This window comes from Chrysemys picta, chromosome 8, assembly GCF_011386835.1.
Source record: "Chrysemys picta bellii isolate R12L10 chromosome 8, ASM1138683v2, whole genome shotgun sequence".
Lineage (NCBI taxonomy): Eukaryota > Metazoa > Chordata > Testudines > Emydidae > Chrysemys > Chrysemys picta.
Window position 1 is genome coordinate 88,550,201 of NC_088798.1, and position 24,365 is coordinate 88,574,565.

A 24,365-nucleotide genomic window follows, 5' to 3' on the forward strand; every position below is an offset into this window, starting at 1 on the left:
ACTTTAAACTGCCTTAAGCAAGCAGTTGAGAATTCCTGCAGCATGAGGGCATGTAGGTGGCATGACGGGAAAGCCAGGAGGTGGGACCAGAATGCACAGAGTTCTACCTGATCCTCAGCCAATTGAATGACTCTAATTGACATAACCCTCTGGCTGCTCTAATGTATATCAGGGACCAAAGCAGACCCAGGATAGAAGGGTGTGGAAACGTGGCATAACTGTACCTCTGCCACCTCTTCTCAGCCCTCAAATGGGGCCAGATCTCAGATGCACCTGAGGATGGACCCTGTTAATCCTCCTTTTCCTGTTGTGGAAATGTATAGACAGTGGAAACCACTTTCCATGTGTCTGGTTAAAATAAACTAGAGGAAGTTGTGATGCTCAAATGGAAGGACGAGCTACAGTAAAAATAACCTCTAACATGTAAGCAAATGCATGAAAAGTAATAGTAAGTATTATTTCTTTTTCTACATCTAACTTCATATTCTAAGTTTATCTAATTTAGGTTGAAAGCTCTTCAGAGCAGGGACTATGTCTTTATATATAGACCAAGTACTGATTTTGCCCCAGATCCCTAAGTAACCCCCTCAAGGATTGAACTCACAACCCTGAGTTTAACAGACCAATGCTCAAACCACTGAGCTATCCCAATCACTCAGAAGTGCATTGCAAAGCTATTTATAATAAAAGTATTTTGGTTCTGAACCTGCCTTTGAAATCAGCCTTGATTTCTTTTGAGGACACTAGAGCAAATACGGTGCCACAGTTACAGGGCCAGCTGCACCTCTGTCCCCTTTGTGGTCTCTCTGAAGGCACCCCCTCAGGTGTCAGCCCTTTACCTATCATCAGGTGGAATTCCACCAGTCTCCTGCTCTTAGTGCTGGGCTGCAGCCAGCACCCTGGGCTCCAGCACCCTGTTGATCAATCGTGCTTACCCCGCAGGTCCAAGAGAATCCAGATTACAGTGATTCTTCCCTTTGGGAGTCTGCAACCAGTGTTGTGCAGTGACCAGACAGGCTTCTTGAAATCAAAGTACTGTTCATTTTAACAGTAAGAAAAAGCATTAGAGAAAGAGGATTTTAAAACAACACGCAGGCTACACTCATGTCTATGTTACCTAAAGCCCTGCCATTCCCTGGTGGCAATCTAGACAGGGCAAACTTTTTCCAGACACCGCAGCAGGTGCTTACATCTTAGTCCAATTCCCCAAAATATCTCCCAATCTCTTGAGAGAGAGTCCCTTTTAATACAGCCAGAGTTCCGTTGTTCTTGTGAGCTCCTGGGCTTTGGCCTTGCTCATCAAAATTAGCTCTCTAAGTTGGCTGGAGTCAGGAAGTAGAGAATTTTCAACGTTCATACTTCAGACATTGTCTCTTAACTCTTAAGTGTTTACTGAGGGGTGACTTGTCTTGAGACATTCAGAGATTCCAAGGCCAGAAGGGACCATCTGATCATCTAGTCTGTCCTCCTGCGTAACACGGGACTTGAAACAACTTCAAAATAATTCCTAGAGTGTGTCTTTAATAAAGCATCCAATTTTGACTTAAAAAATTGTCAATGATCAGCCATCACACTTGGTAAATTGTTCCAATGGTTAATTACTTTCATTGTCAAAAATGTATGCCTGATTTCCAGTCTGAATTTAGCTTCAACTTCCAACCATTGGATCAGATTATACTGCAAGACTGAACAGCCCATTATCTAATCAAACTGTAATCAAGGAACCCCTTAACTTTCTCTTTGTTAAACTAAATAGATTGAGCTCCTTGAGTCTATCACTGTAAGGCAGGTTTTCTCTTTTTGTAATTAGAGTTTTTTAATTTAAGTAATTTAATTTAATTAATAATTTTTAACTATGGCTTTTCTCTAAACGCTCTCCAATTTATCAACATCCTTCTTGAATTGTGGACACCAGAAGTGGACACAGTATTCCAGTAGTGGTTGAACTGGTGCCATATACAGAGGGTAAAATACTTCCCTCCAGCTACCTGAGGTTCCCCTGTTGTAGGCAGCCAAGGCTCATGCTAGCCCTTTGAGCCACAGTGTCATACTGGGAGCTCATGTTCAGCTGATTATCCACCCTAACCCCAAAATCTTTTCCAGTAACTTCTTCTCAGGATGCAGTTCTCCATGCTATAAGGGGGAAAGGATGGGGGGAGGGATAGCTCAGTGGTTTGAGCATTGGCCTACTAAACCCAGGTTGTGAGCTCAATCCTTGAGGGGGCCACTTAGGGATCTGGGGCAAAATCAGTACTTGGTCCTGCTAGTGAAGGCAGGGGGCTGGACTTGATGACCTTTCAGGGTCCCTTCCAGCTCTATGAGATTATAATATATATATGGAGATATACCTAAGTGAGTATGGCCTCCATTCATTGTTCCTTGACATTTACATTTAGCTATATTCAAACATATATTGTTTGCTTTTGTCCAGTTTACCAAGCAATCCAGAGCTCTCTTTCAGTGACCAGTCCTCTTAGTTATTTACCAGTCCCCCAACTTTTGGGTCATCTGCAAACTTTATCAGTGAGGATTTTGTGTTTTCTTCCCAGTCATTGATAAAATAGTTAAATAGCACAGAGCCAAGAACCAATCCCTGATGGACCTCATTAGAAACACACCCGTTCAATGATGATTCCCCATTTACAATTACATTTTGATAACTTATCAGTCAGCTATTTAATGTGAGCGTGTTAATTATATATCATTCTATTTTTTTAACAAAGTCGTACAGTTCCAAGCCAAAAATGGCTTACAGAAGTCTATTACATCAACACTATTACCCTTATCAACCAAACTTGTAATCTCGTTTAAAAAAAAAATATATATATATATATATTTATATATTCTTTCCCTTCCTGCTTTTTTTCCCTGAAAAATTCTTCCTATTAAACTAAATCAACATGTTTACAAAGAAAACCTATATAACCAATAACCAGGTCAACATACATTGTTCATGTTATTACAGAACAGCTCCAGCACCGTCAAATATGTCACTGAAACAAATTAAGGTTAAGAGTCAACCCTCCTTCTCCATTAGTTGGGAAATTCTCAGTTAAGGTGCCCAAAGGAAAATTTTATTCTGCCCCTCCTATTCCCAATCCCTCCAATCCTGGGCCAAAGGCACAAGGTGGCCAAGCAGTGATTTCCATCTGAAGGCTGTTTAGTGGCCTTAATGAAGTCAGTTTGTCTCAGTCCAGATGCCATTGAAAATATATTTCTGTCCCCCAAGATCACAAATGGACTACATATTCTTGGAGGCAGTTTTAGAAGAAAGATTAAGGGAGCTTGACTCACCCTCTCAGCTGGCATCTCTTGGTCAATGCTGGGATACATTGGTGGAGGGTTTGGTGGTAGAGTCGTCCATTACCTGTACTCTGTACCCACACTATTTTCAGGACTTCTGGACTCATAGCTAGAAATGGGGAGAGAAGACGCTTCACTTGCAAAGCACAAAACAAGTAAGTGAATTAGTATCAGGCCAGAAGGCCCGGACAGGCTGCTGTGTGGAGCACAGGGAGTTCTTTAGCTTTCTTCTCTAATGAAACTAAAAGCCCAACTATATTAGCATAATCTAGATAGTCCATAGAAATCTGGCACTTGAACCACATGAGAGGACCAAGGACTTCACATGCACTGAAACCATCTGGCAAATATTTGCAGCTAAAAGGTAAATTCTGTTTCACAGCTTGATGGGAGGAACAGCTTGGAATGCTGCGTAATGAGGGTTTTAACCTGACTTGCACAGTGTCAGGTCAGCAGCTTGTCTTCCATGGGAACCCCAAGATGTATTATTACATGCCTGTTAAATTGCCAGCCAGGGTTAGAGCACTCAGTGCACAAAATGCCAGAATCAACTATCAGAGTCCTTACGCCTTGCTCTATTTGAGTTTATAATTCTCAGTGTGCTGCCTGGTTCTCACAGAGCTCCTACACAGTGCAGGCACTTCCTGGCCAAAACTTACCCCAGTGCACTAGGCAAGCACTTTTCAGATTCAAACCCCTCTGTTCATACAAATGGTAACAAATACAATAAATACTTCTGCAGCTTTTACGGGCTCTTATTGTTTAAATGTTACTCCACAAACTGAGGTAAACAAACATGCACTTTAGAATCATTATGGACAGTAATAGTTATGAGCTGACCTTCACAAGCCATCTATGCCTTTAAGTACAATTTAATTTCTATCTTCTGGCCAATAGCAAAGGTTACATTTTGTAGGGTTTTGCCACATAATTACATGGAAGGCTCTTAATCTAGATTCATTGGGGGTGATTACCTACCTGATTACAATGAAGCAAATCAGCAGCAATTGCACTGAAGTCAGTGGAGTTATACTGCTGTAAAACCAGAATGAGAAGAGTCTCAGGCTCACTGACTCCTACCCCACCCTCTGGGAAATTTCATAGGTATTCAAAAGAGAGAGAGGCAAGTAAATATGTTAGCTGAAGAGCTAAGGAAACTTCTTCTTAGCATATGCACAACATGCCTCTGGGGGCACGTGACCAGGATTCACCACCGAATTTGGTCAGCTGGTTGAATCATTAGCTTCCTCGGCCTGGGCTGGGTACTGACAGGGAGTGCAATGTGAATGCTGATCCATGCACCCCTAAGGCATCTTAGAACATGAACTGTACAGATGACAGGGACTGGATGGCTCAGGGACATAACTCATCAGTTCAAATGTGGCTCCAGTTAGAGATTAGAAAGTCATTCCCATGTGAAGGTTGTTCAGTGACCTATGTCAGATGAGTTGGTGGACTCAGTCGAGATCCCAATCAACGGGTCCACATCCCCTCCCCGCCAAATACCCCATGACAACTGATGTTTGATATTCACATGCAAAAGCTTTTGTTAGCATGAAATTCAGGTTGCAGGTACTCAACAGTTCCCATGCCCTTCCACACTGTGAGGGTTTAATATCCAAAACACATGGCATTGACACTTGCCACCCAACATGGGCCTGGTCCCCATGGGGACTGTAATAGTACCTGAGAAATTGAGAAAATAACTCTATTTTATCCCTCAGTAACAAAACCTGCCATTTTCTCTGTGCTCCTCACAATTCCAAATCAGTACTCTTATTGACACAGCACAGCGGATCCTCACAGTGATCCATGCAGCACCATTGATCTGGGGAGTACTTGGTGGTGGCAGAGATCACACTGGACAAAGGCGCTGAGGGAGGGTTCAGACACAGTGATCTTCCTGAAGAATGGTTTATTAAAAAGGGCAGAGTTAAGGTTGTGTGGGAGTGTCACCTTACCTGCACATTTCCAGGTTTTTCATCATTTGAGTTTTGGGAATTAAGCTCTCATGGTCTCATGCAGAGCTGAACACACTAAGTACCTGCATTCTTATTGCCATGTTAACAAAGTTTTTACGAGTGAATATGCACCAGGTTGACATTTGATTACTAAAATATTTGCTGATCCCTATCTGCAGTATGAGTGATGCGTGCCAGTCAGAGAAGCCTAACGCAGTTCAAGAGCTAGTGGCTGTGGCGATACTAGAGAATAGAATTCTGAAGCAAAGACAGATCCCTGGGTTGTTGGTTTGTGACACATGACCAGGGCCGGCTCTAGGCACCAGCGTCCCATGTGCTTGGGTGGCCCTTTTCAAGGGGCGGCACAACAGCTTTTTTTTTTTTTTTGCTTGGGGCGGCAAAAAACCTGGAGCCGGCTCTGCACATGACTCAAAATGCTTCTCAGGATTATTAATAATTTCAAAGCAAGTGGAGTCCAAGCTCAGGGAACAGAATGCAAATCTGGACTGTGCTGTAGAGGGGTTGAGTTCTCGCTTGTCCACTTTATAGTTTCAAGGAGTACGGACTAGGTCCAAAGGAATTGGATTGGATCGAAATTCCACCAAATTTCAAATGAGTTAGATTGGGTCGCAATAGATGATGGGAAATTCCAGTCTTGATCTCTCAAATTAACTATGTCAGATTCAAGTAAGACAGTGGTTTTCAAACTGGGGTACATGGGCTCTCATCAGGGGATCCATGAGAAAAATGCTGTAATGGTGGACAACGTATTTTATTTCGTACAGAAGTTTTCAAACCATGGTGCGTGCCCCCATAGGGGGTGTGGAGGAATATTCAGGAGGGCAAGCGGCTCAGCTCAATTGAGCTACAATTTTTGGTTGTGCCCCTCCCCCCCCAATCCAGGCAGGCAAGGTGGCCTGCTGAAGTGAGTCAGGGGGCGGAGGTGGTGCTCCCTCTCTGAGTTGCCTCCTCCCCCAAGAGTTCCTCCACTCCCTGCTGGGGGGGGGGGGTGCACCCCACAGTAGAAAACCTCTAGAGCTGTTGCTAAATGGAAGGCTGAAATCTGGGGAGGAGGCACACGTCACCTCTGCCTATCTCAGATGGGGGTACACAGTAGACATTATTTGGAAAGGAGTATGCAGCCTAAAACGTTTGAAAACCACTGAAGTAACAGATAATCATCTGGGGGAGCTTGCCAAAAGCAAAGGGACATGAAGATCTACCAGCAGAAGCTTCTTGAGCTGCTCTAGCTCCCGTGTCTACTCTTAATGTTCAAAATTCCATGTCATGGTGCTGGCCTTCTGGCATATGTGCCTCACTGTAAGCTCAGAAGTGAGGGGCATGATATAAGACCAATGTATGAGAAATATATAAGTTGCATGTATTCAGGACATTACAGCCACTTTAGGAGAAAGGCAGATAAGTGCTACCTCAGTCAAATGGCTTCCAAAACCCAAAGCCAAACAGCCCCCACTGTCACTTGAAACTAATCATTTGTCATTTTGGCCTCCCCACCCCCTCCCCCCATCATGCGTGGGAAAAGTTCTCAGGATGAGATTTGTCATTTTCTTCTGCTAGATTCTAATTTATGTAGTTCTGGAATAGTTTCACATAGTCTCTACTTCCATTGTTAAAGCTGTTTATACTGGGAAAACATTCCCAATCCCCAACTGGGATATATATTTATAGGCACATGTGCGCACATACACACACAATTTGTTTAAAATATCCTTTCCCCCTAAAATCTCCTCCCTGGCTCCAGCACAGCATTTCCTCAGTGGTATCCTACCCTGCCTTTGAAAACCTGTTCCAATGAAAAAAAAATCCATCACCCATCTCTTTGGGAGGGATTCTCTTCTCACACCAGTCTGATACCAGTGTAAGTTGTGACGTTGACATAAACTGTGACTGTATAGATCATTGTTGCAACCACTGTTATATATTTGCAGCAAATATTGTACAAAGGTTGTTGTGTGAGGTGTCTATAAAAAGGTTATGATTTGCTGGTGATGATTATGCTATCTGTATGTGTGTATCATTTTTGTAGTTGAAGTTATGAGTATTGGCTATGTACTTAGAATCAAAACACATTGAGATACAAGTAGCCTCAGTGAATCATTTGGTCAGCTTCTTGAGAAAGGACTATTCTCAGTAAGTGCCCAATGAAGAAACACTTAACTGACAATGAACTTTGGGAGATGCCAATCCACATCTGAGCTTTCCTGGGAATGTTCAAACTAACATGTAAACAATAGCGTCGGCCTCTAAAGAACTGAGTCATGCATGAACATGTGACTTGCCCATGTGACTCCAAACTCCATCTTGCTGCTGTGATTTTCCACAGTAAGAACAAAAGGGTGTTCTTCCACAGGGCTGAGAATATAAAAGGCCCTGAAAACTCCTCCATTTTGTCTTCAATCCTGCTTTTTACCTCTTGAGGAACTTTGCTACACTGAAGCTCTGAACAAAGGACTGAATGACCCATCCAAGCTGTGTACTCCTGAGACTTGATTTGAACCTGCAGTTTATTCCATCACTGCTACAAGCCTGAACCAAGAACTTTGCCATTACTGTATGTAATTGATTCCATTTAACCAATTCTAGCTCTCATCTATATTTCTTTCTTTTTATGAATAAACCTTTAGATTTTAGATTCTAAAGGATTGGCAACAGCGTGATTTGTGGGTAAGATCTGACTTGTATATTGACCTGGGTCTGGGGCTTGGTCCTTTGGGACTGGGAGAAACTTTTTTCTTATACTGGGGTATTGGTTTTCATAACCATTCATCCCCATAACAAGTGGCAATGAGGGAAATACTGGGAAACTGGAGTGTCTACGGGAATTGCTTGTATGACTTCTGGTTAGCCAGTGGGGTGAGACCGAAGTCCTCTCTGTTTGGCTGGTTTGGTGAGCCTTAATAGTAAAGGAAACCCAGCCTTGGGCTGTAACAGCCCTCTTCTAAGCAATTTGTCCTGAATTGATACACTCGGTTGTGTCCCGCCAGAGGCAGCATTGTTACACAAGTCCACTGACTTTATTGGAGATACTTCTGATGTGTGCCAGTGTGAGAGAGAGTGAACAGGTGCTGCGTCTCCAATACCTCCATGTCTTCCTTTGAAAATAATTCGAGGATGATGCTCTATTCTGGCTAATACAGACACTTAAGTGCAATGTGCTTTTATCAGTGAGGGAGGAGATTAGAATTAGTTGAATCATTTGTTGCAAATTTAGTCCTTTTTACTGGATTCCTCAGGAGCCAAACCAGGTTTCTACAAATGTGGTGTTTACTCATATACACACCTCTACCCCGCTATAACGCGACCCGATCAGGGCCAGCTTTAGCAAGAGCGGGGCCCGATTCCTGGGGGCGGGGCTTGCAGCAAGCCCGCCCCCAGAAATCGAGCCGCACTCCAGCCGTGTTCGCCAGGCTTGGGTCCGGCCCAGAGCCCCTTGGCAGCCGGAGCCGAGCTGCGCTGCGGGGGCCGGGCTGGGGGGCCGGAGCTGCGCCGTGGGGGCCGGACCCGAAGCCGCGCCGCGGGGGCCGGGCCGGGGGGCCAGACCCGAAGCCGAAGCTGCGCCGCGGGGGCCGGGCCGGGGGGCTGGAGCCGAAGCCGAAGCCGCGGGGACCGGGCCAGGGGGCCAGAGCTGCGCCGCGGGGACCGGGCCAGGGGGCCGGACCCGAAGCCGCGCCGCGGGGGCCGGGCCAGGGGACAGGAGCCGAAGCCGAAGCCGCGCCATGGGGGCCGGGCCAGGGGGCCGGAGCCGAAGCCGTGCCGCGGGGGCCAGGCCGGGGGGCCGGAGCCGAAGCCACACCGCAGGGGCCGGGCCGGAGCCGAAGCCGCGCCGCGGGGGCCGGGCCAGGGGACAGGAGACGAAGCCGTGCCATGGGGGCCGGGCCAGGGGGCCGGAGCCGAAGCCGTGCCGCGGGGGCCGGGCCGGGGGGCCGGAGCCGAAGCCACAGCGCAGGGGCCGGGCCCGAAGCCACGCCGCAGGCCGGCGCACTCGGCCGGAACTGGGGCCGGACTAGGCCGTGCCTCCCGGGAACCCTTCTCGCGCCCACCACCACCCCGGGTTTTCTAGTGCTGCCTGCCCGCCCCTGCTTCTTTTCAGACTTCCCGCGAACCTCTGATTCGCGGGAAGCAGGGGAGGGGGAGGAGCAGGGGGCGGAGCATTCAGGGGAGGGGAGGAGGGGGAAGTGAGCTGGGGGCAGGGTGGAGAGCTGCGGCACGGGGCCCTCTTAGCGCGGGGCCCAATTCAGGCGAATCGGCTGAATCAGCCTAAAGCCAGCCCTGGACCCGATATAACACGGGTTCACATATAGCGCGGTAGCAGCGGGGCTCCAGTGGCGCTTTAAAGGGTCTGGGGCTCCAGTTGCTGCGGGGAGCCCCGGGCTCTTTAAATCACCACTGGAGTCTTGCCACCCTTACCCCGCTATAACAGCGTTTCACCTATAACAAGGTAGGGATTTTTGGCTCCCCACGGCCGTGTTATATCGGGGTAGAGGTGTATATATATATTCACCCCAATGTTATTCTAACAAATTTCATTCTAAGTCTCACTAGTTCTTGGTCACTAAAGGGTCATTGCATGGTTTCTGCTCCTCGAGCCCCCATGAAAAAGGGAGGGTGAAGAACAAAAGATTCTCTGAGAAAATGTTAGCTGCTGTAGCACCCTGGTCACTGAAGTTGCTGCAGCACAGAGGAGGCTAAAGTTTTGATTGGAGTCAGTCAGCAATTCCTAATGAAGATTCCTGATACTTGGTGTCAATTGATGGGCTCATGAGACAATTGGGTCAGTAACTGGGTAAATATATATCTGGGAGGAACAGGAAATCCTGAGGAGCTCAGAGGGGGAGCTGGGAGAGAAGTTGTGTGGCACATGGGGTATGCTCTGGTAGGAATTGAAACTGGTGATTAAATATGCATAGGATAAAAAGGAAGGAGCCTGGGTGTGTTTGTGACTGAGGGACCTGAAAACAGGCTTGGCCATATAACCCGCTCTTTAGATTACAAATTAATTATATGGATTACTTAAGAATCCCCAGTTATTTCTTTGCGGAGTGACAGGTTCTTGTCCCAAGATCAGGCCCAGTGTTATTCAAATTATTATATAGTTGGCAACCCCAATGTGCACAGTTGCAACACTAGCAAACTATAGGAACTCTTCTACAATTAAAAATAGTTTATTAATACAGTTAGCACAGTCATGAACACCCCAACTTAGTAAGGTAGATAGAGATACTACAGAATGTACATCTGCACACCCATATACTCCCGCCATCCCTGGTTCCCTTCGTTTGACCCTTTGACCTCACTCCTGTCCCTGTTCTTTTATTAGTTGTCCCCCGTAATTTTTTGGTCTCCAGGTCCTGTGGACCCCCCTTAGGCTGGGGGGGGGGGGATCTTTTAGCAGTGGGCGGGCAAAGCCCGCCCATTTCCTGGATCCCAATAGGATCCCTTGCAGAACAATCTTCCTCATCACCACCAGTGGCCATAATTCTGGCACCTCCCAAGGACTACATCTCTCTCTCTTACCACCCCTAGGCTGCGATGCCACTTTTATAATATGATATGCTGACGACACTATGGGTGATGCAGTGTCAGTAGGGGGTATTTCCCTTATTTGTATATCCTTACCTTACTAATTTTGAAATATCCTTCTATAGTTTAGTTTATTAATGATCTATATATCTCTATATCTATATATCTCTCAATTCGTTACCATGGCCCTCTTGTGGATGTAGCTCATGTACATCAGTTCATTGCCAGGAACCTCTTCTGGCTGGGTCCTGTTCCTGTAGTCAGAAACTCCCCTTAAGCACTAGTTTCAGCTCCCCAGTATTTGGGGGTTTTGTTGGGCCGTGTATCTGTGCAAAGTTTATTTGTTCAAATTCATAGGCCTAAAGCCTTCTGCTAACTTGCTGAAGCTAATGTCTGACAGGATAGAGGCCTGTAGGTTCCTTGCATTACTGCTGAATATAATTGAAAGCAGTGAATATAATTAAGGCAAGCTAGCCCACTGGGACAGATTCTGTGAAGTCCACTAGATATCTCATTTTGCCAATCTACTTAGTGACTGGTATGTGTTTTGGTGATGAGCAGCAGTACAAACCCTAGGAGATATAGATTGACAGCTCAAAAGCTTTTCTTAACATATTTAACAGGAGGCCAACAAATAATGGAAAATAAATATTGCCCTTTTCACTGAATTTTCAGATGCATAATTATCTGTGCTTAAATATGTAAAACTTCCAGGGTTCCTGAACATACTTGTGAATCAAGTGACCTCTGGAGTAATGGTAAACTAAACTCATTGCCTTTACTCATGACAATATTGGCAAATCATCTCTCAGCCACCTCTGGACATTTCACTTGGAGCATCTAAATGATTCCAAATGGTATTTTCATACCTAGAATCTAACTCTTCAGCCCCTAAAAGTAGAGTCTGTATGACTAATTGATACCCTCTCTTGAATAGGGCAGAGGTATGTATATCCTTCCAGGTCATTTTACAATAAAGCACCCTTTAAATAATCATGCAGTGCCCCTCTATTTGGGAAGATGCCATAGCTCCAGCACAACACGAAACTCCTTTTAAAAAATAAAAAAAAGAAAAAAGGTTGAGCAGTATGTAGCCTGCACAGCTGTAGGGAGGATGGGCCATATTTTGCAAGTCAGTTCAAATGCAGACGTCTCTCGATGACATAGGATTTCCTGAATCTCCTTCCTGTCCACCTGATGACTCTGAGGTTTTATCTGACATCTCCACTGATGCATCTTGTAGGCTTTTATAATCTGTTTTACTGGTGTGTTAAGGGCATTGTATCACTTGCAGCTAAGGTTTATCTAGTTATTTTATATATGCTGTCTGTCCACCCTTACATGGGGACTATACTAGAGATAGGATAAGTGATCCATAAAGCAATGTTCATGTATTGTAATGTCGGCATTTTACATTGGCAGGTCAAAGAGTTTAGAAATCCTAAAGACTCAGGGTTTAGGAACTAGGTATTTTGTAGCCAATATCTATTTTTCTTTTATGTCTGCTGTGGTTTGTGTTACTGAGCCATTGGTATTGGCTTTTTTTTTTTAATGTATTTATTTTGTAAAGAATTTTGAAGCATTTGTCTGGGGAATAACATTCCCATAAATAATTACATGGACTTTGTAAAAAAATTAATTTAAGAAAAAATATGTTAGGCCAAATAATTGGCCTAAGTAACCTTGACGGGGTCCAGTTAATAAATAATAAAAGAAGATGCAGTCAAACTGTTCCAGATTTTATTTTTAACAAGAGGGTCAATGTTTTATGCCAAAATATTTGCCAAAAAAAAAAAAAAGTGGTCTTAGATTTAAATCAGCTCTAAATAATAAATGATCATACTAATACTTTGCACTTAGATCTCACTGTACATCTTCAAAGCACTTTATAAACATTAAGGGACTCAGCCACATGGCTGCCCCCTGTGTCAAAATCATTATCCCCTTCTTACAGATAAGGAATCTGAGTCACAGAGACTTCACACAGTAAGTATGTGGGAGAGCCCAGTGGGAATGGGACCCAGGATGCCTGTTTCCCAGTCATGTGCTTTATCCAGAAGAGCAGCTTTTCCACATCATTAAGTGATGATCCCTCCTCAAGTCATAGCTGCAAGACTAGAGCCAAATCTGAAAAAAGCATCAAGTGTCCGGAAAAAAAGACTAACTGAACTGTAGAATTAGTAAAATGCACCCTATGCAATGTATCCTACTTTAACAACTTTGTATTTCTGTGCTGGTCAGATCTCTTAGAACCCCGCTGCCAGACATGAGTGGCTTCTAAATTTAATCTGAACTTCCTTCAGGAGAGATACTTGGGGACTCCACTAGCCACAAGCAGTCTGTCATTAGTCTGAAATGCCACCAAAACAGGTGCATCTGCTCCCCCTTAAACTACTGGCCTACAGTACTGGTGTGCTCCCAGCTCTGCTCCACCTTGAGCCAATTGTTTAAGGCTGACACGTAGCCAAGAAACTGAGTCTGCAGTAGGCAAAAGGAAGTCTGGGCTGAAATGATAGACAGTGTTACTCAAGAGATATCAGCCGAAAGCCACAAGTTTCTTGGAAGCATATCTGTTGTTTAACTGGACGCATGAAGGAACACACTATGCCCTAGTGAAGGCTAACAGAGCCAGAATCAAAGTGCCAGCTATTAATATGCTGCTCTTCCTGGGGATAAGTAGGCTAGTGTTTGAATTTTAAGGGGAAATAATTTGGCAACAAATTAAATGAAGTGGGACTGCCTGCTGACTGCACACTGAGCAACAGTTGCAGATAATTAATGCTGTGTTCACCACTCAAAGTCCCCACCAGGACAGCTCTTCTTTCTGAAAGCACCATTCCATTACTCTACTCCAGGTTAATAGAATGGCTGCAAAGACCCACAAACTGTGGAGTTTTCACCCGATGGAACCAACAATCAGATCTCTTCCAGGGCTAGAGACACTTCTTGGAGGAGGCAGGTTTTTAAATCTTTGTATAGACTGAATAGTATCTTCCCCTGTGATTTCAATGGAACGGCTCAAGGAATAAGGTACAAGGGGAAAGGGTATCAGAAACTGGCCTGATGCAAGCTCTGTATCTCTATCAGCTTCTTTGCTTCCTCCTTCTCCCGTCTCATCTTTTTCCCATATTGCTGAAAACCTACCTAATTGAAAGCAACAGATCAGGTGTTCAGCTTTTCAGTAGCCCAACAGTGAATTACATCATGATTTACAGGGTGAGGTTTGGATGGAAACAGAAGTTTCAGCCCATTTAGTTCAAGTCACTTGTCTATTATGCAGAAGAACCAGTTGTCTCCTAGAACGGATTGTGAATTGCTTTGCTTTTGTGGAGATAGATGATGTCCTGGTTACACCTGAAATGTTGCTTCAGATAAAAGCCTGAATTGACAATCAGTTGCCTTTCTGCTACTTTTCATAACAGCTAATCAGCCATTTGAGATACAGCATGGGAAAGGGCAGGAGAACCAGAGGTATGTGCTGGGTGAAGAGATCTGGTCTAGGAAGAATAACTGATTTCCCTTTTCTTTCTGTTTGTTTTACATTAAAGAATTAGGGAAGATTGCTGAAAAAATGTTTGTCAGGACAGCAGCTGAATTTCATGTTATCTGCTGTATGTATGTACATGTCTTTTACAAGAAAGAGAAAGGTGTGTGATTGGGGACTAGCAGAAAATGTGTAGCTATAAAATATTGCTCTTATGATTCATATCAGAAGAAAAGGTTTTTTTTAAAGCATTTAGAAAAATCAGTGAGAATAAAAAATTCCTGTCATTAACAAAAAGGAAAACTATTTATAAAATCTTTTCATGTGGCTGGACTGAGTGTGTTTTGACCTCTCTTTTCAATGTGATTCAGGCACTTCAATGCAAAACTAGAACATTGATTGCCACTTATGATAATGAGCAGCTCCCGCTCACCTGGGCACTGCTAGCCAAACATGCTGAATCGTGCTGCTGGGGGTGACCGCATGGGGGCAAAGGGAAAGGAGGAGTTTGCAGAAGCAGTGCATCAGCAGGAGCAGCATGAATAGGATTTTAACCAAGTGTCATGCACTAACAATGGCCTCATTGCTTCTAACTCACAGGGGAGAGCAGTTCTATCCTTCAAACCTAAATTGTCACTGGATGAATTTTGAGTATGCCCTAGGGAGCAATGGGGCATGCAGATAAGTACATCGGTGTAGCAGGGAATATTTGCACCTGCAGTTGTACGGTGGATCTTTTTAAAGAGCTCACTTGCAAATATAAAGGGCTTGTCTACACCAAAGCGGGAACCAAAGCAACCAAATCAGTTCTCATTCACACTTTTGTTCTTTTGGTGCAAGTCTGTATGTGGACACTACTATTTTAGTTATATTGAAATATGCTTTTAATTGAAAATAAGAGTGCCCAGCCCAGGAAGTTTATGGAATCCCATCACTGGATGTTAACAGGTTAGACCAGGGATCGGCAACCTTTCAGAAGTGGTGTGCCAAGTCTTCATTTATTCACTCTAATTTAAGGTTTCGTGTGCCGGTGTTTTTGGAAGGTCTCTTTCTATAAGTCTATAATATATAACTAAACTATTATTGTATGTAAAGTAAATAAGGTTTTTAAAATGTTTAAGAAGCTTCATTTTAAAATTAAATTAAAATGCAGAGCCCCCCGGACCGGTGGCCGGGACCTGGGCAGTGTGAGTGCCACTGAAAAATCAGCTTGTGTGCCGCCTTTGGCACACATGCCATAGGTTGCCTACCCCTGGGTTAGACAGATACCTGTCAAGAATGATCTAGGTACACTTAATCCTGCCTCAGTGTGGAGGAATGAATTAGATTACCTCTGGATCCCTACATTTCTATGAGTCTATGACACAGACTTGCACTAAAACTACTAATTACTTGAATCCAATTTAGCAGAGCTGGTCAAAAATATCCCTTCCCCCCATAAGCATTTTGGGGGCTTTGGGGATTTTGACAAAACCTGAAAAAAAAATCATTGAATTTTGACCAAATAGGTATTTTTCATAACAATAAATGTGTGAATGAAAAATTTCCAACTAGTTCTACAACGGAGTTGTTTCCATGCATACAAGCTAAAAAGGTTTTCAAGCCAGTTAGAGAGAGAGGTTCTGCATTCATCCTTTCCCATGAATGTATGTGTTTTCCTATTTACAGAAGCATCAGTGTGACTTAAATTGTATGTAATGGGCTTTTTCTCCCATTCCTTTCAATCAAACAATTGCCTCTGCAGCCAAAGAGAATAGAATTGGCAGTGGGAAAAGGCTTGAGAAACAGACTGAGGCCTTGTGCCCACCAGGTGCAGCAATCAGTGAGCAGCTTTTGGTGTACCCAAGTCAAGTTGCACCAGAGCAAAATGCGACTTATTGCTTCCTACTGTTAGGGTTACCAGATAGCAACTGTGAAAAAACGGGACAGGGGATTGGGGGGGGTGGGGAGGTAATAGGCACCTATAAAAGAAAAAGTTGGGACTGTCCTGTTTTTAAAGGGAATCTGGTCACCCTACCTACTGTAGACAGACAAAGCTGTAATGTAGTAGACAGGACACTAATGGTTGAAACTGGGGCAATTCCCCCATATAGATAAGGCCCGTGATAGAAATGCCACTAACATTAAAACATTATGACCTAAAGTTGTATCCTTTCCGTATCCTGTTGTAACTCCACATAGACATCAGGTACAGATTGTTGCCTCTCAAATACCTGGGGTGGGAATTTCAAAAGCACCTAGATGACTTAGGAGCACTTTCAGTGGAATTTGTGCTCCTAAGTCATAGACATTTTAAAAATTCCTCCCTTATTCTATTCTAATACTAACCTTCGGCCAGCGATGTGCCTCACTATAAATGCAGAAATGGATGCACTTTCCTCCTTCATTTCTTTCACATGCACAAGATGAAATAGTCAGATTTGTTTCAGAGTCAAGCCCATCTTGGAGTAATTCGATCCTCAGAAAATAGAGGCTCTACCTAGAGCAGACCAAGTACCTCCCACTAAATCACAAATTCGGTCTCCATCAATGGAGTTTGGCTGCAGGGTAGAAAATGCAGTGACGTGGTTAGATAACCCTAGCCCCATGCACAACCAAGTGTATCTAAGCTCATGTTTAAGTGAACTCTGGCTACCTGCTAATAAATTGCCACCTGCTCATATGTGGGCAGTGGTGAGTTTGTGCACAACAGTCAAGATTGCCCGGTAGCAAAAGTGTGTCTTTTGGGGCAATACTTTTTCATTGTTGGCTACACAATATAATAGAGTTGGGTTACAGAGCTAGTTCACAACACCAAACAAACGAAGGCCCTGATCCTGCTAACAGATCTTGAAATAACTTTACTCATGTGAGTTTAATGGGATTTCTCGAGTAAATTTATGTTAGCAGGTTTGAATCCCAAACAGGGATTTTCACTCATATTGTTCACTTTATGGATGGCACATAAGATTCAGAGGGGTAGCTAGGTTAGTCTGTATCCACATGTGCCATAAATTCATGTGCCAATATATTTATGCCTGTATCTAATTTTCACTCCATGTATCTGAAGTGGGTTTTTTACCCACAAAAGCTTATGCCCAACTAAATCTGTTAATTTTTAAGGTGCCACCGGACTCCTCATTGTTTTCACATAAGATTGTTACAGTTCATTTATCTGATACAAAACGAATTGCATACAGCTTAGCAAAACCTAGAATAAGGTGCACTCCCTGCCCCAAGGAGCTCAAAGTCCAATCCAGGCAATACCAAGTCTCAGAGCAGCGATCATGTTACTGGTGAGAAGATCCAGGTAGAAGGAGAAGAAAGTAGAAAAGGTGGTCCAAATATTGGGAGTGGGGGGAAAGAAACAGAAAGAAAAGATCACAAATGGGAAAGAGGGGGAGAGCAAGAGAAAATGAAAGCAGAGATTTAAGCAATGAAGTATTTAAAATGCTTTTTTAGGTGAGGAATTTGATGCTATAAAAACCAGGAAGCCGGTGGGAGGAATGTGCAGAGCAGCTAGGAGTGTAGATTATCCCTCAGTAACTGAGAATTTAGGATGGGTTGTCCCTATTGCATCCTATTAGCATCTTATAAAGATCTTCCTTCTTCCTCTAGGAGAGCTCACTCACCCAAGAATTCACCTTCCCATCATGTAGTTACATCCTGAGCTAAAGAGGAAATCTCAAAAGAAATATTTCGTTGTTAATCCATCTTCATATCCCAAGGAGCCAGGAGATCTGGCCTCCAAGGTAAAATATGCAGGAGAGCAGGGAAGAGACTAAATTGCTTCACCTGGACTCATCACATGACATGGCTAAGGGCTTGGCTACACTTGCAAGTTAGAGCACATTAAAGCAGCCCCAGGCATCCTAACTCCTGAGATGTCCACACTGGCAAGGCACGTAGAGCGCCTGGACTCTGCAGCTGGAGCGCTCCTAGTAATCCACCTCCACGAGAAGCATAAAGCTTGCTACGCCCCGGCTGAAATGCCTGGCCGTCAGTGTGAACGAGGATTGGCCTCTGGAAACGTCCCATAATCTCCTAAAGTCAAGTGGCCACTCTTCTCATTGTTTTGAAATCGGCTGTAGGCATGTGGCTATCCCCTTTCAAAGCTCTGTTTCTGTCAGCCAGCTACCATAATGCACTGCTTGTTGTGGCGTTGCAAGAGCTGCTGATGTGGCCACGCCAGTGCACTTGCAGCTGACAGTGTAAACACACGGCAGCGTTTTTCCTGCTGTGGTCTCCGAAGGCTGGTTTAACTCCAGTGCTCTACATCTGCAAGTGTAGCCAAGCCCCAAGAGTCACACGTACTGTAAATCCTGTTCTCCAGAGTATGAAATACTATGGCCAAAATATGGGCTCTTGTAAGGTCGTTCTGCAAATGTTTATGGTACACAACTGAGCCCAGGCCTGTTACATGACATATCTATTAATTACTGATAGGAAGAAAGTACTGGTGCAATTAGAGCCAGTTTGCTCAAAGGGTAACAATGCTCAATGATTCAAAAAGCAAGCAGAGAACTGAAGACTCTAAGTCTTTATATTCATAGGGGGAAAATCCTGCTCCATCATGGCATATAGGGCCTCCCGCAGCAAAACCTAGTGCAATTCAGCTGTTCACAGGAAAGAAGGAGGTATGGGGGGGGGGGCAGAAGAGGGCCAAGATCATAGGATACTCAGGCTGGGCACTGGTCTGGATCTCCCTCAGCATGAGAGTGGGCCATGCCATACATGGGGACCATTACACACCTAGTGGCCAAGAAACAGCCTCAAACTTTCACTCTTTTCTGCAGCCTATAGAGTTCCTGGGACAATTCATCACTGCTATACGGGCACTTTATGCAGCAAGGCCCCAAACCCTTTGATTTCCTCCTGCCACAGAGTATGCCCCCTCCCACCACCATGTGGAGAACAGGGGAAGCCTCCACAGGGGGCATTTTGGGGATGGGCTGGAAGTAGGGTTACCAACTTTAGTTGGATGGATTCCTGGAGGATTTATCACATGACTATCTTTAATTAAAGATCACTCTTTAATTCCTGGAGACTCCAGGACGATCCTGGAGGGTTGGCAACCCTAGCTGGAAGTGAAGCAGAGGCAGTCCATGGGTAAGCCAGTGAAGGCAGGGGACATGTTAGGGGCAGGAGGAGCTATGGCCAGGGCAGACCTCCATTCCCAGCTACCCCGAGGCACATAGAAGCTATGCAAGTGGAGAGTGCTGTGCTCAGCAGCCCCAGAGAGCCTTAGCTTGCATTGGGAGTCAAACTGGCCCCCAGAGCCCCAGAGTAGGGGAGGTGAAACTTGCTCCTCCTCTTTCCCTCTGATGGATTCTCAACCAGCCCTGCCTGCAAAGATCCTGGCCAATAATGATAGCATCTGACGTTTACATGGCAGCCTTCCTAGATTGCAACACGCAAGCATGAAGCCGAACTGCTATGCAGTCCACACAGTAAAACAGCAATCGCCGCAATTACACTGGAAGGGCAGCTGCCAATGTAGCGAAGCCTGCTCAGTGTTCAAAAGTGCACAGCGCCACCAGACTGCATACCAGTTTAAAACAGGAAGCTAAGAAGAGTACTGCAAGCGGTGGTGGGGGGCAAAACCAGGAGGCAGAATACAGTATCTGAAGGAACATGGGGTTAACATCCTGGCATTTACAATAAGTGCACTGCGATCGCTAGTGATCATGGATGTCAGGACCTCTGTTTTACAATCCATGCAAAGAAAAGGAAGGTCAGACCTGCAAGCAGCAGTCTGGGCCTGTGTGTGTCTGTGCCCTGGAATGCGTCTCAGCAGCGTTCCCCGTTTGATTCAGTACTAACAATACTACAGAGCATCCTGTACGTGATACTATTTTTGCCTGGGGCTTGAACTTAAGTGAAGAATGGTAATCACTGTATACAGTGTTTGTCATTTTTCTTTTCAGAAGTCATTGGGGTTCTTTTTGTGCTGGTGTTTTTTTTAACATGCCTTTGTCTTAATCACCTAAAAATGTTCTGGCGTACCAAGCTCCAGGCTTTGAGTCTCTCTTGGGTTTCCTATTTTTGGCTCCTCAGGCTATGCTCTGATTGTTTAATAAAATAAAATAGTAATAATAAACAAAAGCTGCAATAATAAATGTCCTGGGACCCAAAAGGTTATGGTGGGGACCAGCCGTTTGCTGAAGGGGAGGAACTCTGCCTTGGTAAAGAGAAGGAACTGATGGGGAGGAGAAAATAAGATGCAGAAGAAGGGAAGGGGTTACAGAGCCAAATGTCCCAGAAGACTTCAGGACTTATCTGTCAGTTGGCATAGCAGAGAGAAAAAACAAGGAGTGAATAAATTAGAGTGATCCAGTCAATTTGAGGTGTTGGGTTTGCTGCCAGCCAGAGGTGGGAAAGCAGGGGCTGGTCACCTGATACTCCCCTCTCCCTCTCCCCACCCCCCCGGGTGGGGGGAGGCAGCAGAGAAGGGAAGAAAGTGGAGGAGCCTTGGTTCCTCCTCCATTCATCCCTTTCCCCTCCACACACTTGCCAGCTAATTCAGGATTATCTCCAGACTACTAGATTGACTAGAAGAGGGATATGGACTGTTGGATAAATTAGATAATTCTGCTTTTGTTCCAAGGATGGCAAAAGTCTCTGAAATATTAACTAGGCCTTGACACCCACCTCATCCTCCATCGGTTAACGTTCATTATCCCAAGTTTTCAGATGTGGGGGAGGAAGTCAGAGCAGGGAAGTGACACTGCACATCAATGACAGAACAGAGACTGGAACCCATGACTGCTTATCTAACCACTAGGCAACACCTGTCCTCTCCAGACTACTACAACCTTCCTCTGCTTACCAACAGCATCCGTACAGTATTTTCCAGACTGCACTTGATAACTGTAGTAAGGTGAGGAGACTTTCTACTAAACAGAACAAGAAGGTTTCTCTGAATCATGCATGGATTATTGTAAATGTAGCCAGCAATGATTTTTTTACCAGGAAGTTCTCATAAGGACTGATTTGTAGTGAGTGGGAGGACTGAAGAAAGCGGCTTTCTATTAAGGTCATCCTGAGAAGGCCCGTGGCAAAGTGCAATTGGTAATTATTTTTTCCAGGTGCATTTCAGACAACTCTGCAGTTCCATGTGCAGCAGCCCACACTGTTGTATCCAGCCCTTTTTGCCTTTTCTCATGTCATATAATTACCAGAGTCCACATGCACCTGTTTCAGGAAGCATCAGCAAATCAGAACTCTACCCACCCTCCTGAAGAATCTAATCAGTTTCTACTAAACTTTTCCATGGGGAAAAAAAAAAAATCTAGATTTTTTGGCAAAAATTCAAATACCATAAACTTTCAGTCCAAAAAACAAAAATTTCAGCTGAAAGCCAAAATATTTTGATTCAGAAATGCTGCTGCAATGCCTCATGGGATTTGTAGTTTGGGTGCTTCATAGTCCTATTTTTGTCTATAGGCCGAGCTCCCAGCTCAGATTCCATCTCCCAGGAGACACCATGTTCTCCCATCTTGGAGAAGGGAGGCAGTCCACGATGTATCAAGGGAGATGCAGTCTTGTTGGAGAACCTGAACCATGGAAGGACATGGGGCAACTGAATTACTGTTCCCACAAGGCACTGTGACAGCATGTCCAAATTGAAATATTTCCATTTTCTGGTGTGTGTGTTTTTTCCCCCCCAAACAACCAAAGATTAGACACTTTTCACAAAAGAATTTGTTTAGTTGAGAATCCAATTTTCTGTCAAAAACAGTTGTGATGGGAAATTCAGTGAGCCTTAGTCAATACAACATCATAAACAGATCTCAGCAGAGATGCAAGGTAGTGTCAGATCCCTACAGAGATTACAGTTCTGTGTAGAGATGGTAAACTGACCCAGCCGCAAGTCAGGGGCACTTATTTATAGCATATAATTTTACTTTATTTATCTCCAGCAGGATAACTCGAATAAAAAATCAGCATCCAGCACCTAAGTTCAGTCTTATCTGCCTAGGTATTTATAAAGCCCCAATCCCCATGGTATCAAAATACAGTGTCTGTTCTGGAATTGGAATTTCCCAAGCAGTGTATGCTGGCACAGGTGTTCCTAAGTGGTTTCATTTATCATCTTGCATAATTATTCTCTCAGTCATGGCTGTGTTGAAATGTTAGCACAGATCCCATCAGCAACTGTGTTAAAGTTTTCCTTGTCATACCCAGCTCCAGTTCTTCCCCCTCCTTAAAAAGGTGATTTTATTGCACCAATAATCCCTGTGACCTTGCTAGTGTGAAAGCAAGAGTGAGGGGGACTTCCTTCACTGATAAAAGTAAACTCGAGGTGCCAAACCTTTGAAACCCTGAAGTCACAAGTCCCACAGGATTGTGGTAAAATCCAGAGAAATACTAAGCAGCTGCAATCGTCAATGGGAACTGCAAGTTCTCAACAGGTCTGAAAACCACACCATTGGTCCATTCAGTTAATTGGTGAGGTTGCCTTAGTAAGGATCTCAGGATTTGGTCCAATGGCAGATGCTGGAGAAAGGAGCCCCAATTTCTGGTTGTCTTTATTTCTGTTTCAGAGCTTGGTGAAAGATGAAAGGATTGTCCAAAAGAGTCTTTGGGAGGGTGTCCCATACAAGGCCTAACACCTGTGTGTCTAACAATTATTATTTGCCACCCATACTCACACTGAATGGGACTGCATGACTGCTCCCCACTCAATGGGGCCAGCTGTAGAGCGAGCACGCTTATGCTGAGCAGTGCTGTCAGTATCAGGCCCCAGAAGAGAAGATTTTAGGAAACACACTCTCGCTTTAAAAACTATTGAGAAAATGGAGGAAAGAGGAGACAACATTGTTCTGAACTGTAGGAGAAGTCAAGCAAAAGTCTGAGTGATATGTTAATAAATATCTCAGCTGTTTTGGATTTCAACAGGCTGAAGCCTGGGATCCAAACTGTTAGCCTGAATGCTAATTCTATGCGAAAAACTTTCAAATCCACTTAGACTTGTATCATTTAGTCTGTTTTTAAAAAAAAAAAAAAAAAAAAAAAAACAACTTTCCTAGTTTCATGGATTCAGCTCTTATATACAAATAAAATCTTTTTTTAGCAAAATGTAATTTGCAGGAAGCTAGACCCTTAATCTTGGACCCAGTTCCTTTTGATTTCTTATATTTAGGTTTTAATGTTTTGAAGAATAATTGCTGAGCAGTGTTTTTCATGAAGTGTACATTTACCATCCAGCCTTTACAGATCAAACAGGATAGCACTGAAATCTTAATCAAAGTCTATAGATAATATCCCCTTGTGATGACATTACAGTGCCCACAAGCTTGCATTTGCATTCTATGGTCATAATTCTAAAAAGAAAAGTCTTTAAATTGCAGTTGAGGTTGCTAAGCAGAATTTGAAACAAAAACATTATCACTGAACACATCGGTATAAATAAATGCATACATACAGTGGAATTCACAAGTTAAGGTTATGTAAACAATTCTGGCACCAATCTTAATACATATGTTGTCTGAAACAGAAAAAATTCTCTGTGACTGGCCTGGCATCCAAGCAATCTCAGCTTTGTCCCTGCATTTGTATTACTATGTAAGAGTACAATCCAAAATGTAACAGGTTTTGGAATTATTATTTTTAAATCTCTGGTACAGTATGATATTAGGGTTCTGCTATTTCATTTGAAAAGCTCTGGGCACTGTCTGCAATAGTTAACAATTTCTCTACCAGCTAAGCAAAGTTTCTCCTTAAGCAACAATATCACACCTGTAGCCATCCTCCTCAGCTTGCAGTAGCCCATCATGGCCAAGGTAATGAACTGTGAAATCACATGCAGAACACTGTACACTCACTGTCCCTTGAAAACACTTCTAACCATCTTTACATGGGGCCAATCCTCAGCTATGGCCAAAGTGCAAGCAGGGATGCAAAGGTGGCTTATCTGCTGCTCTCAACTGTTAAGATAGTGCATGTTATCACCAAGAAAGGCAGGATCAAGACAAACGGCTTAAATTAAAGCCCTGAATTGTGCTCTGAAAAAGATTAGTAACCAGTGCATTCCCTGGAGCTCAGTGTTCTCTCTCTTTGTGTAGTATCATTACATAAGCAGTGTTGTTACATTC

At 44.0% G+C, this 24,365-nt stretch overlaps 1 protein-coding gene across 11 annotated transcripts in view; it reads right to left on the reverse strand.

The window, feature by feature from the left end:
* HTR4 (5-hydroxytryptamine receptor 4) overlaps positions 1–24,365 on the reverse strand; it is a 237,125-nt gene that overhangs the window by 193,523 nt on the left and 19,237 nt on the right. For 9 of the 11 annotated variants that reach the window (XR_010590077.1, XR_010590072.1, XR_010590075.1 and 6 more), the window contains exon 2: positions 3,295–3,412. The exons of the other annotated variants lie outside the window; for them this stretch is intronic. Coding sequence is in view for 3 of the 9 variants with exons in the window: in XM_065555895.1 (XP_065411967.1) it covers positions 3,295–3,410 (116 nt within the window). In the remaining 6 variants the exon portion in view is untranslated. The remainder of the gene's footprint in view (positions 1–3,294; positions 3,413–24,365) is intronic. 11 annotated transcript variants of the gene reach the window in all.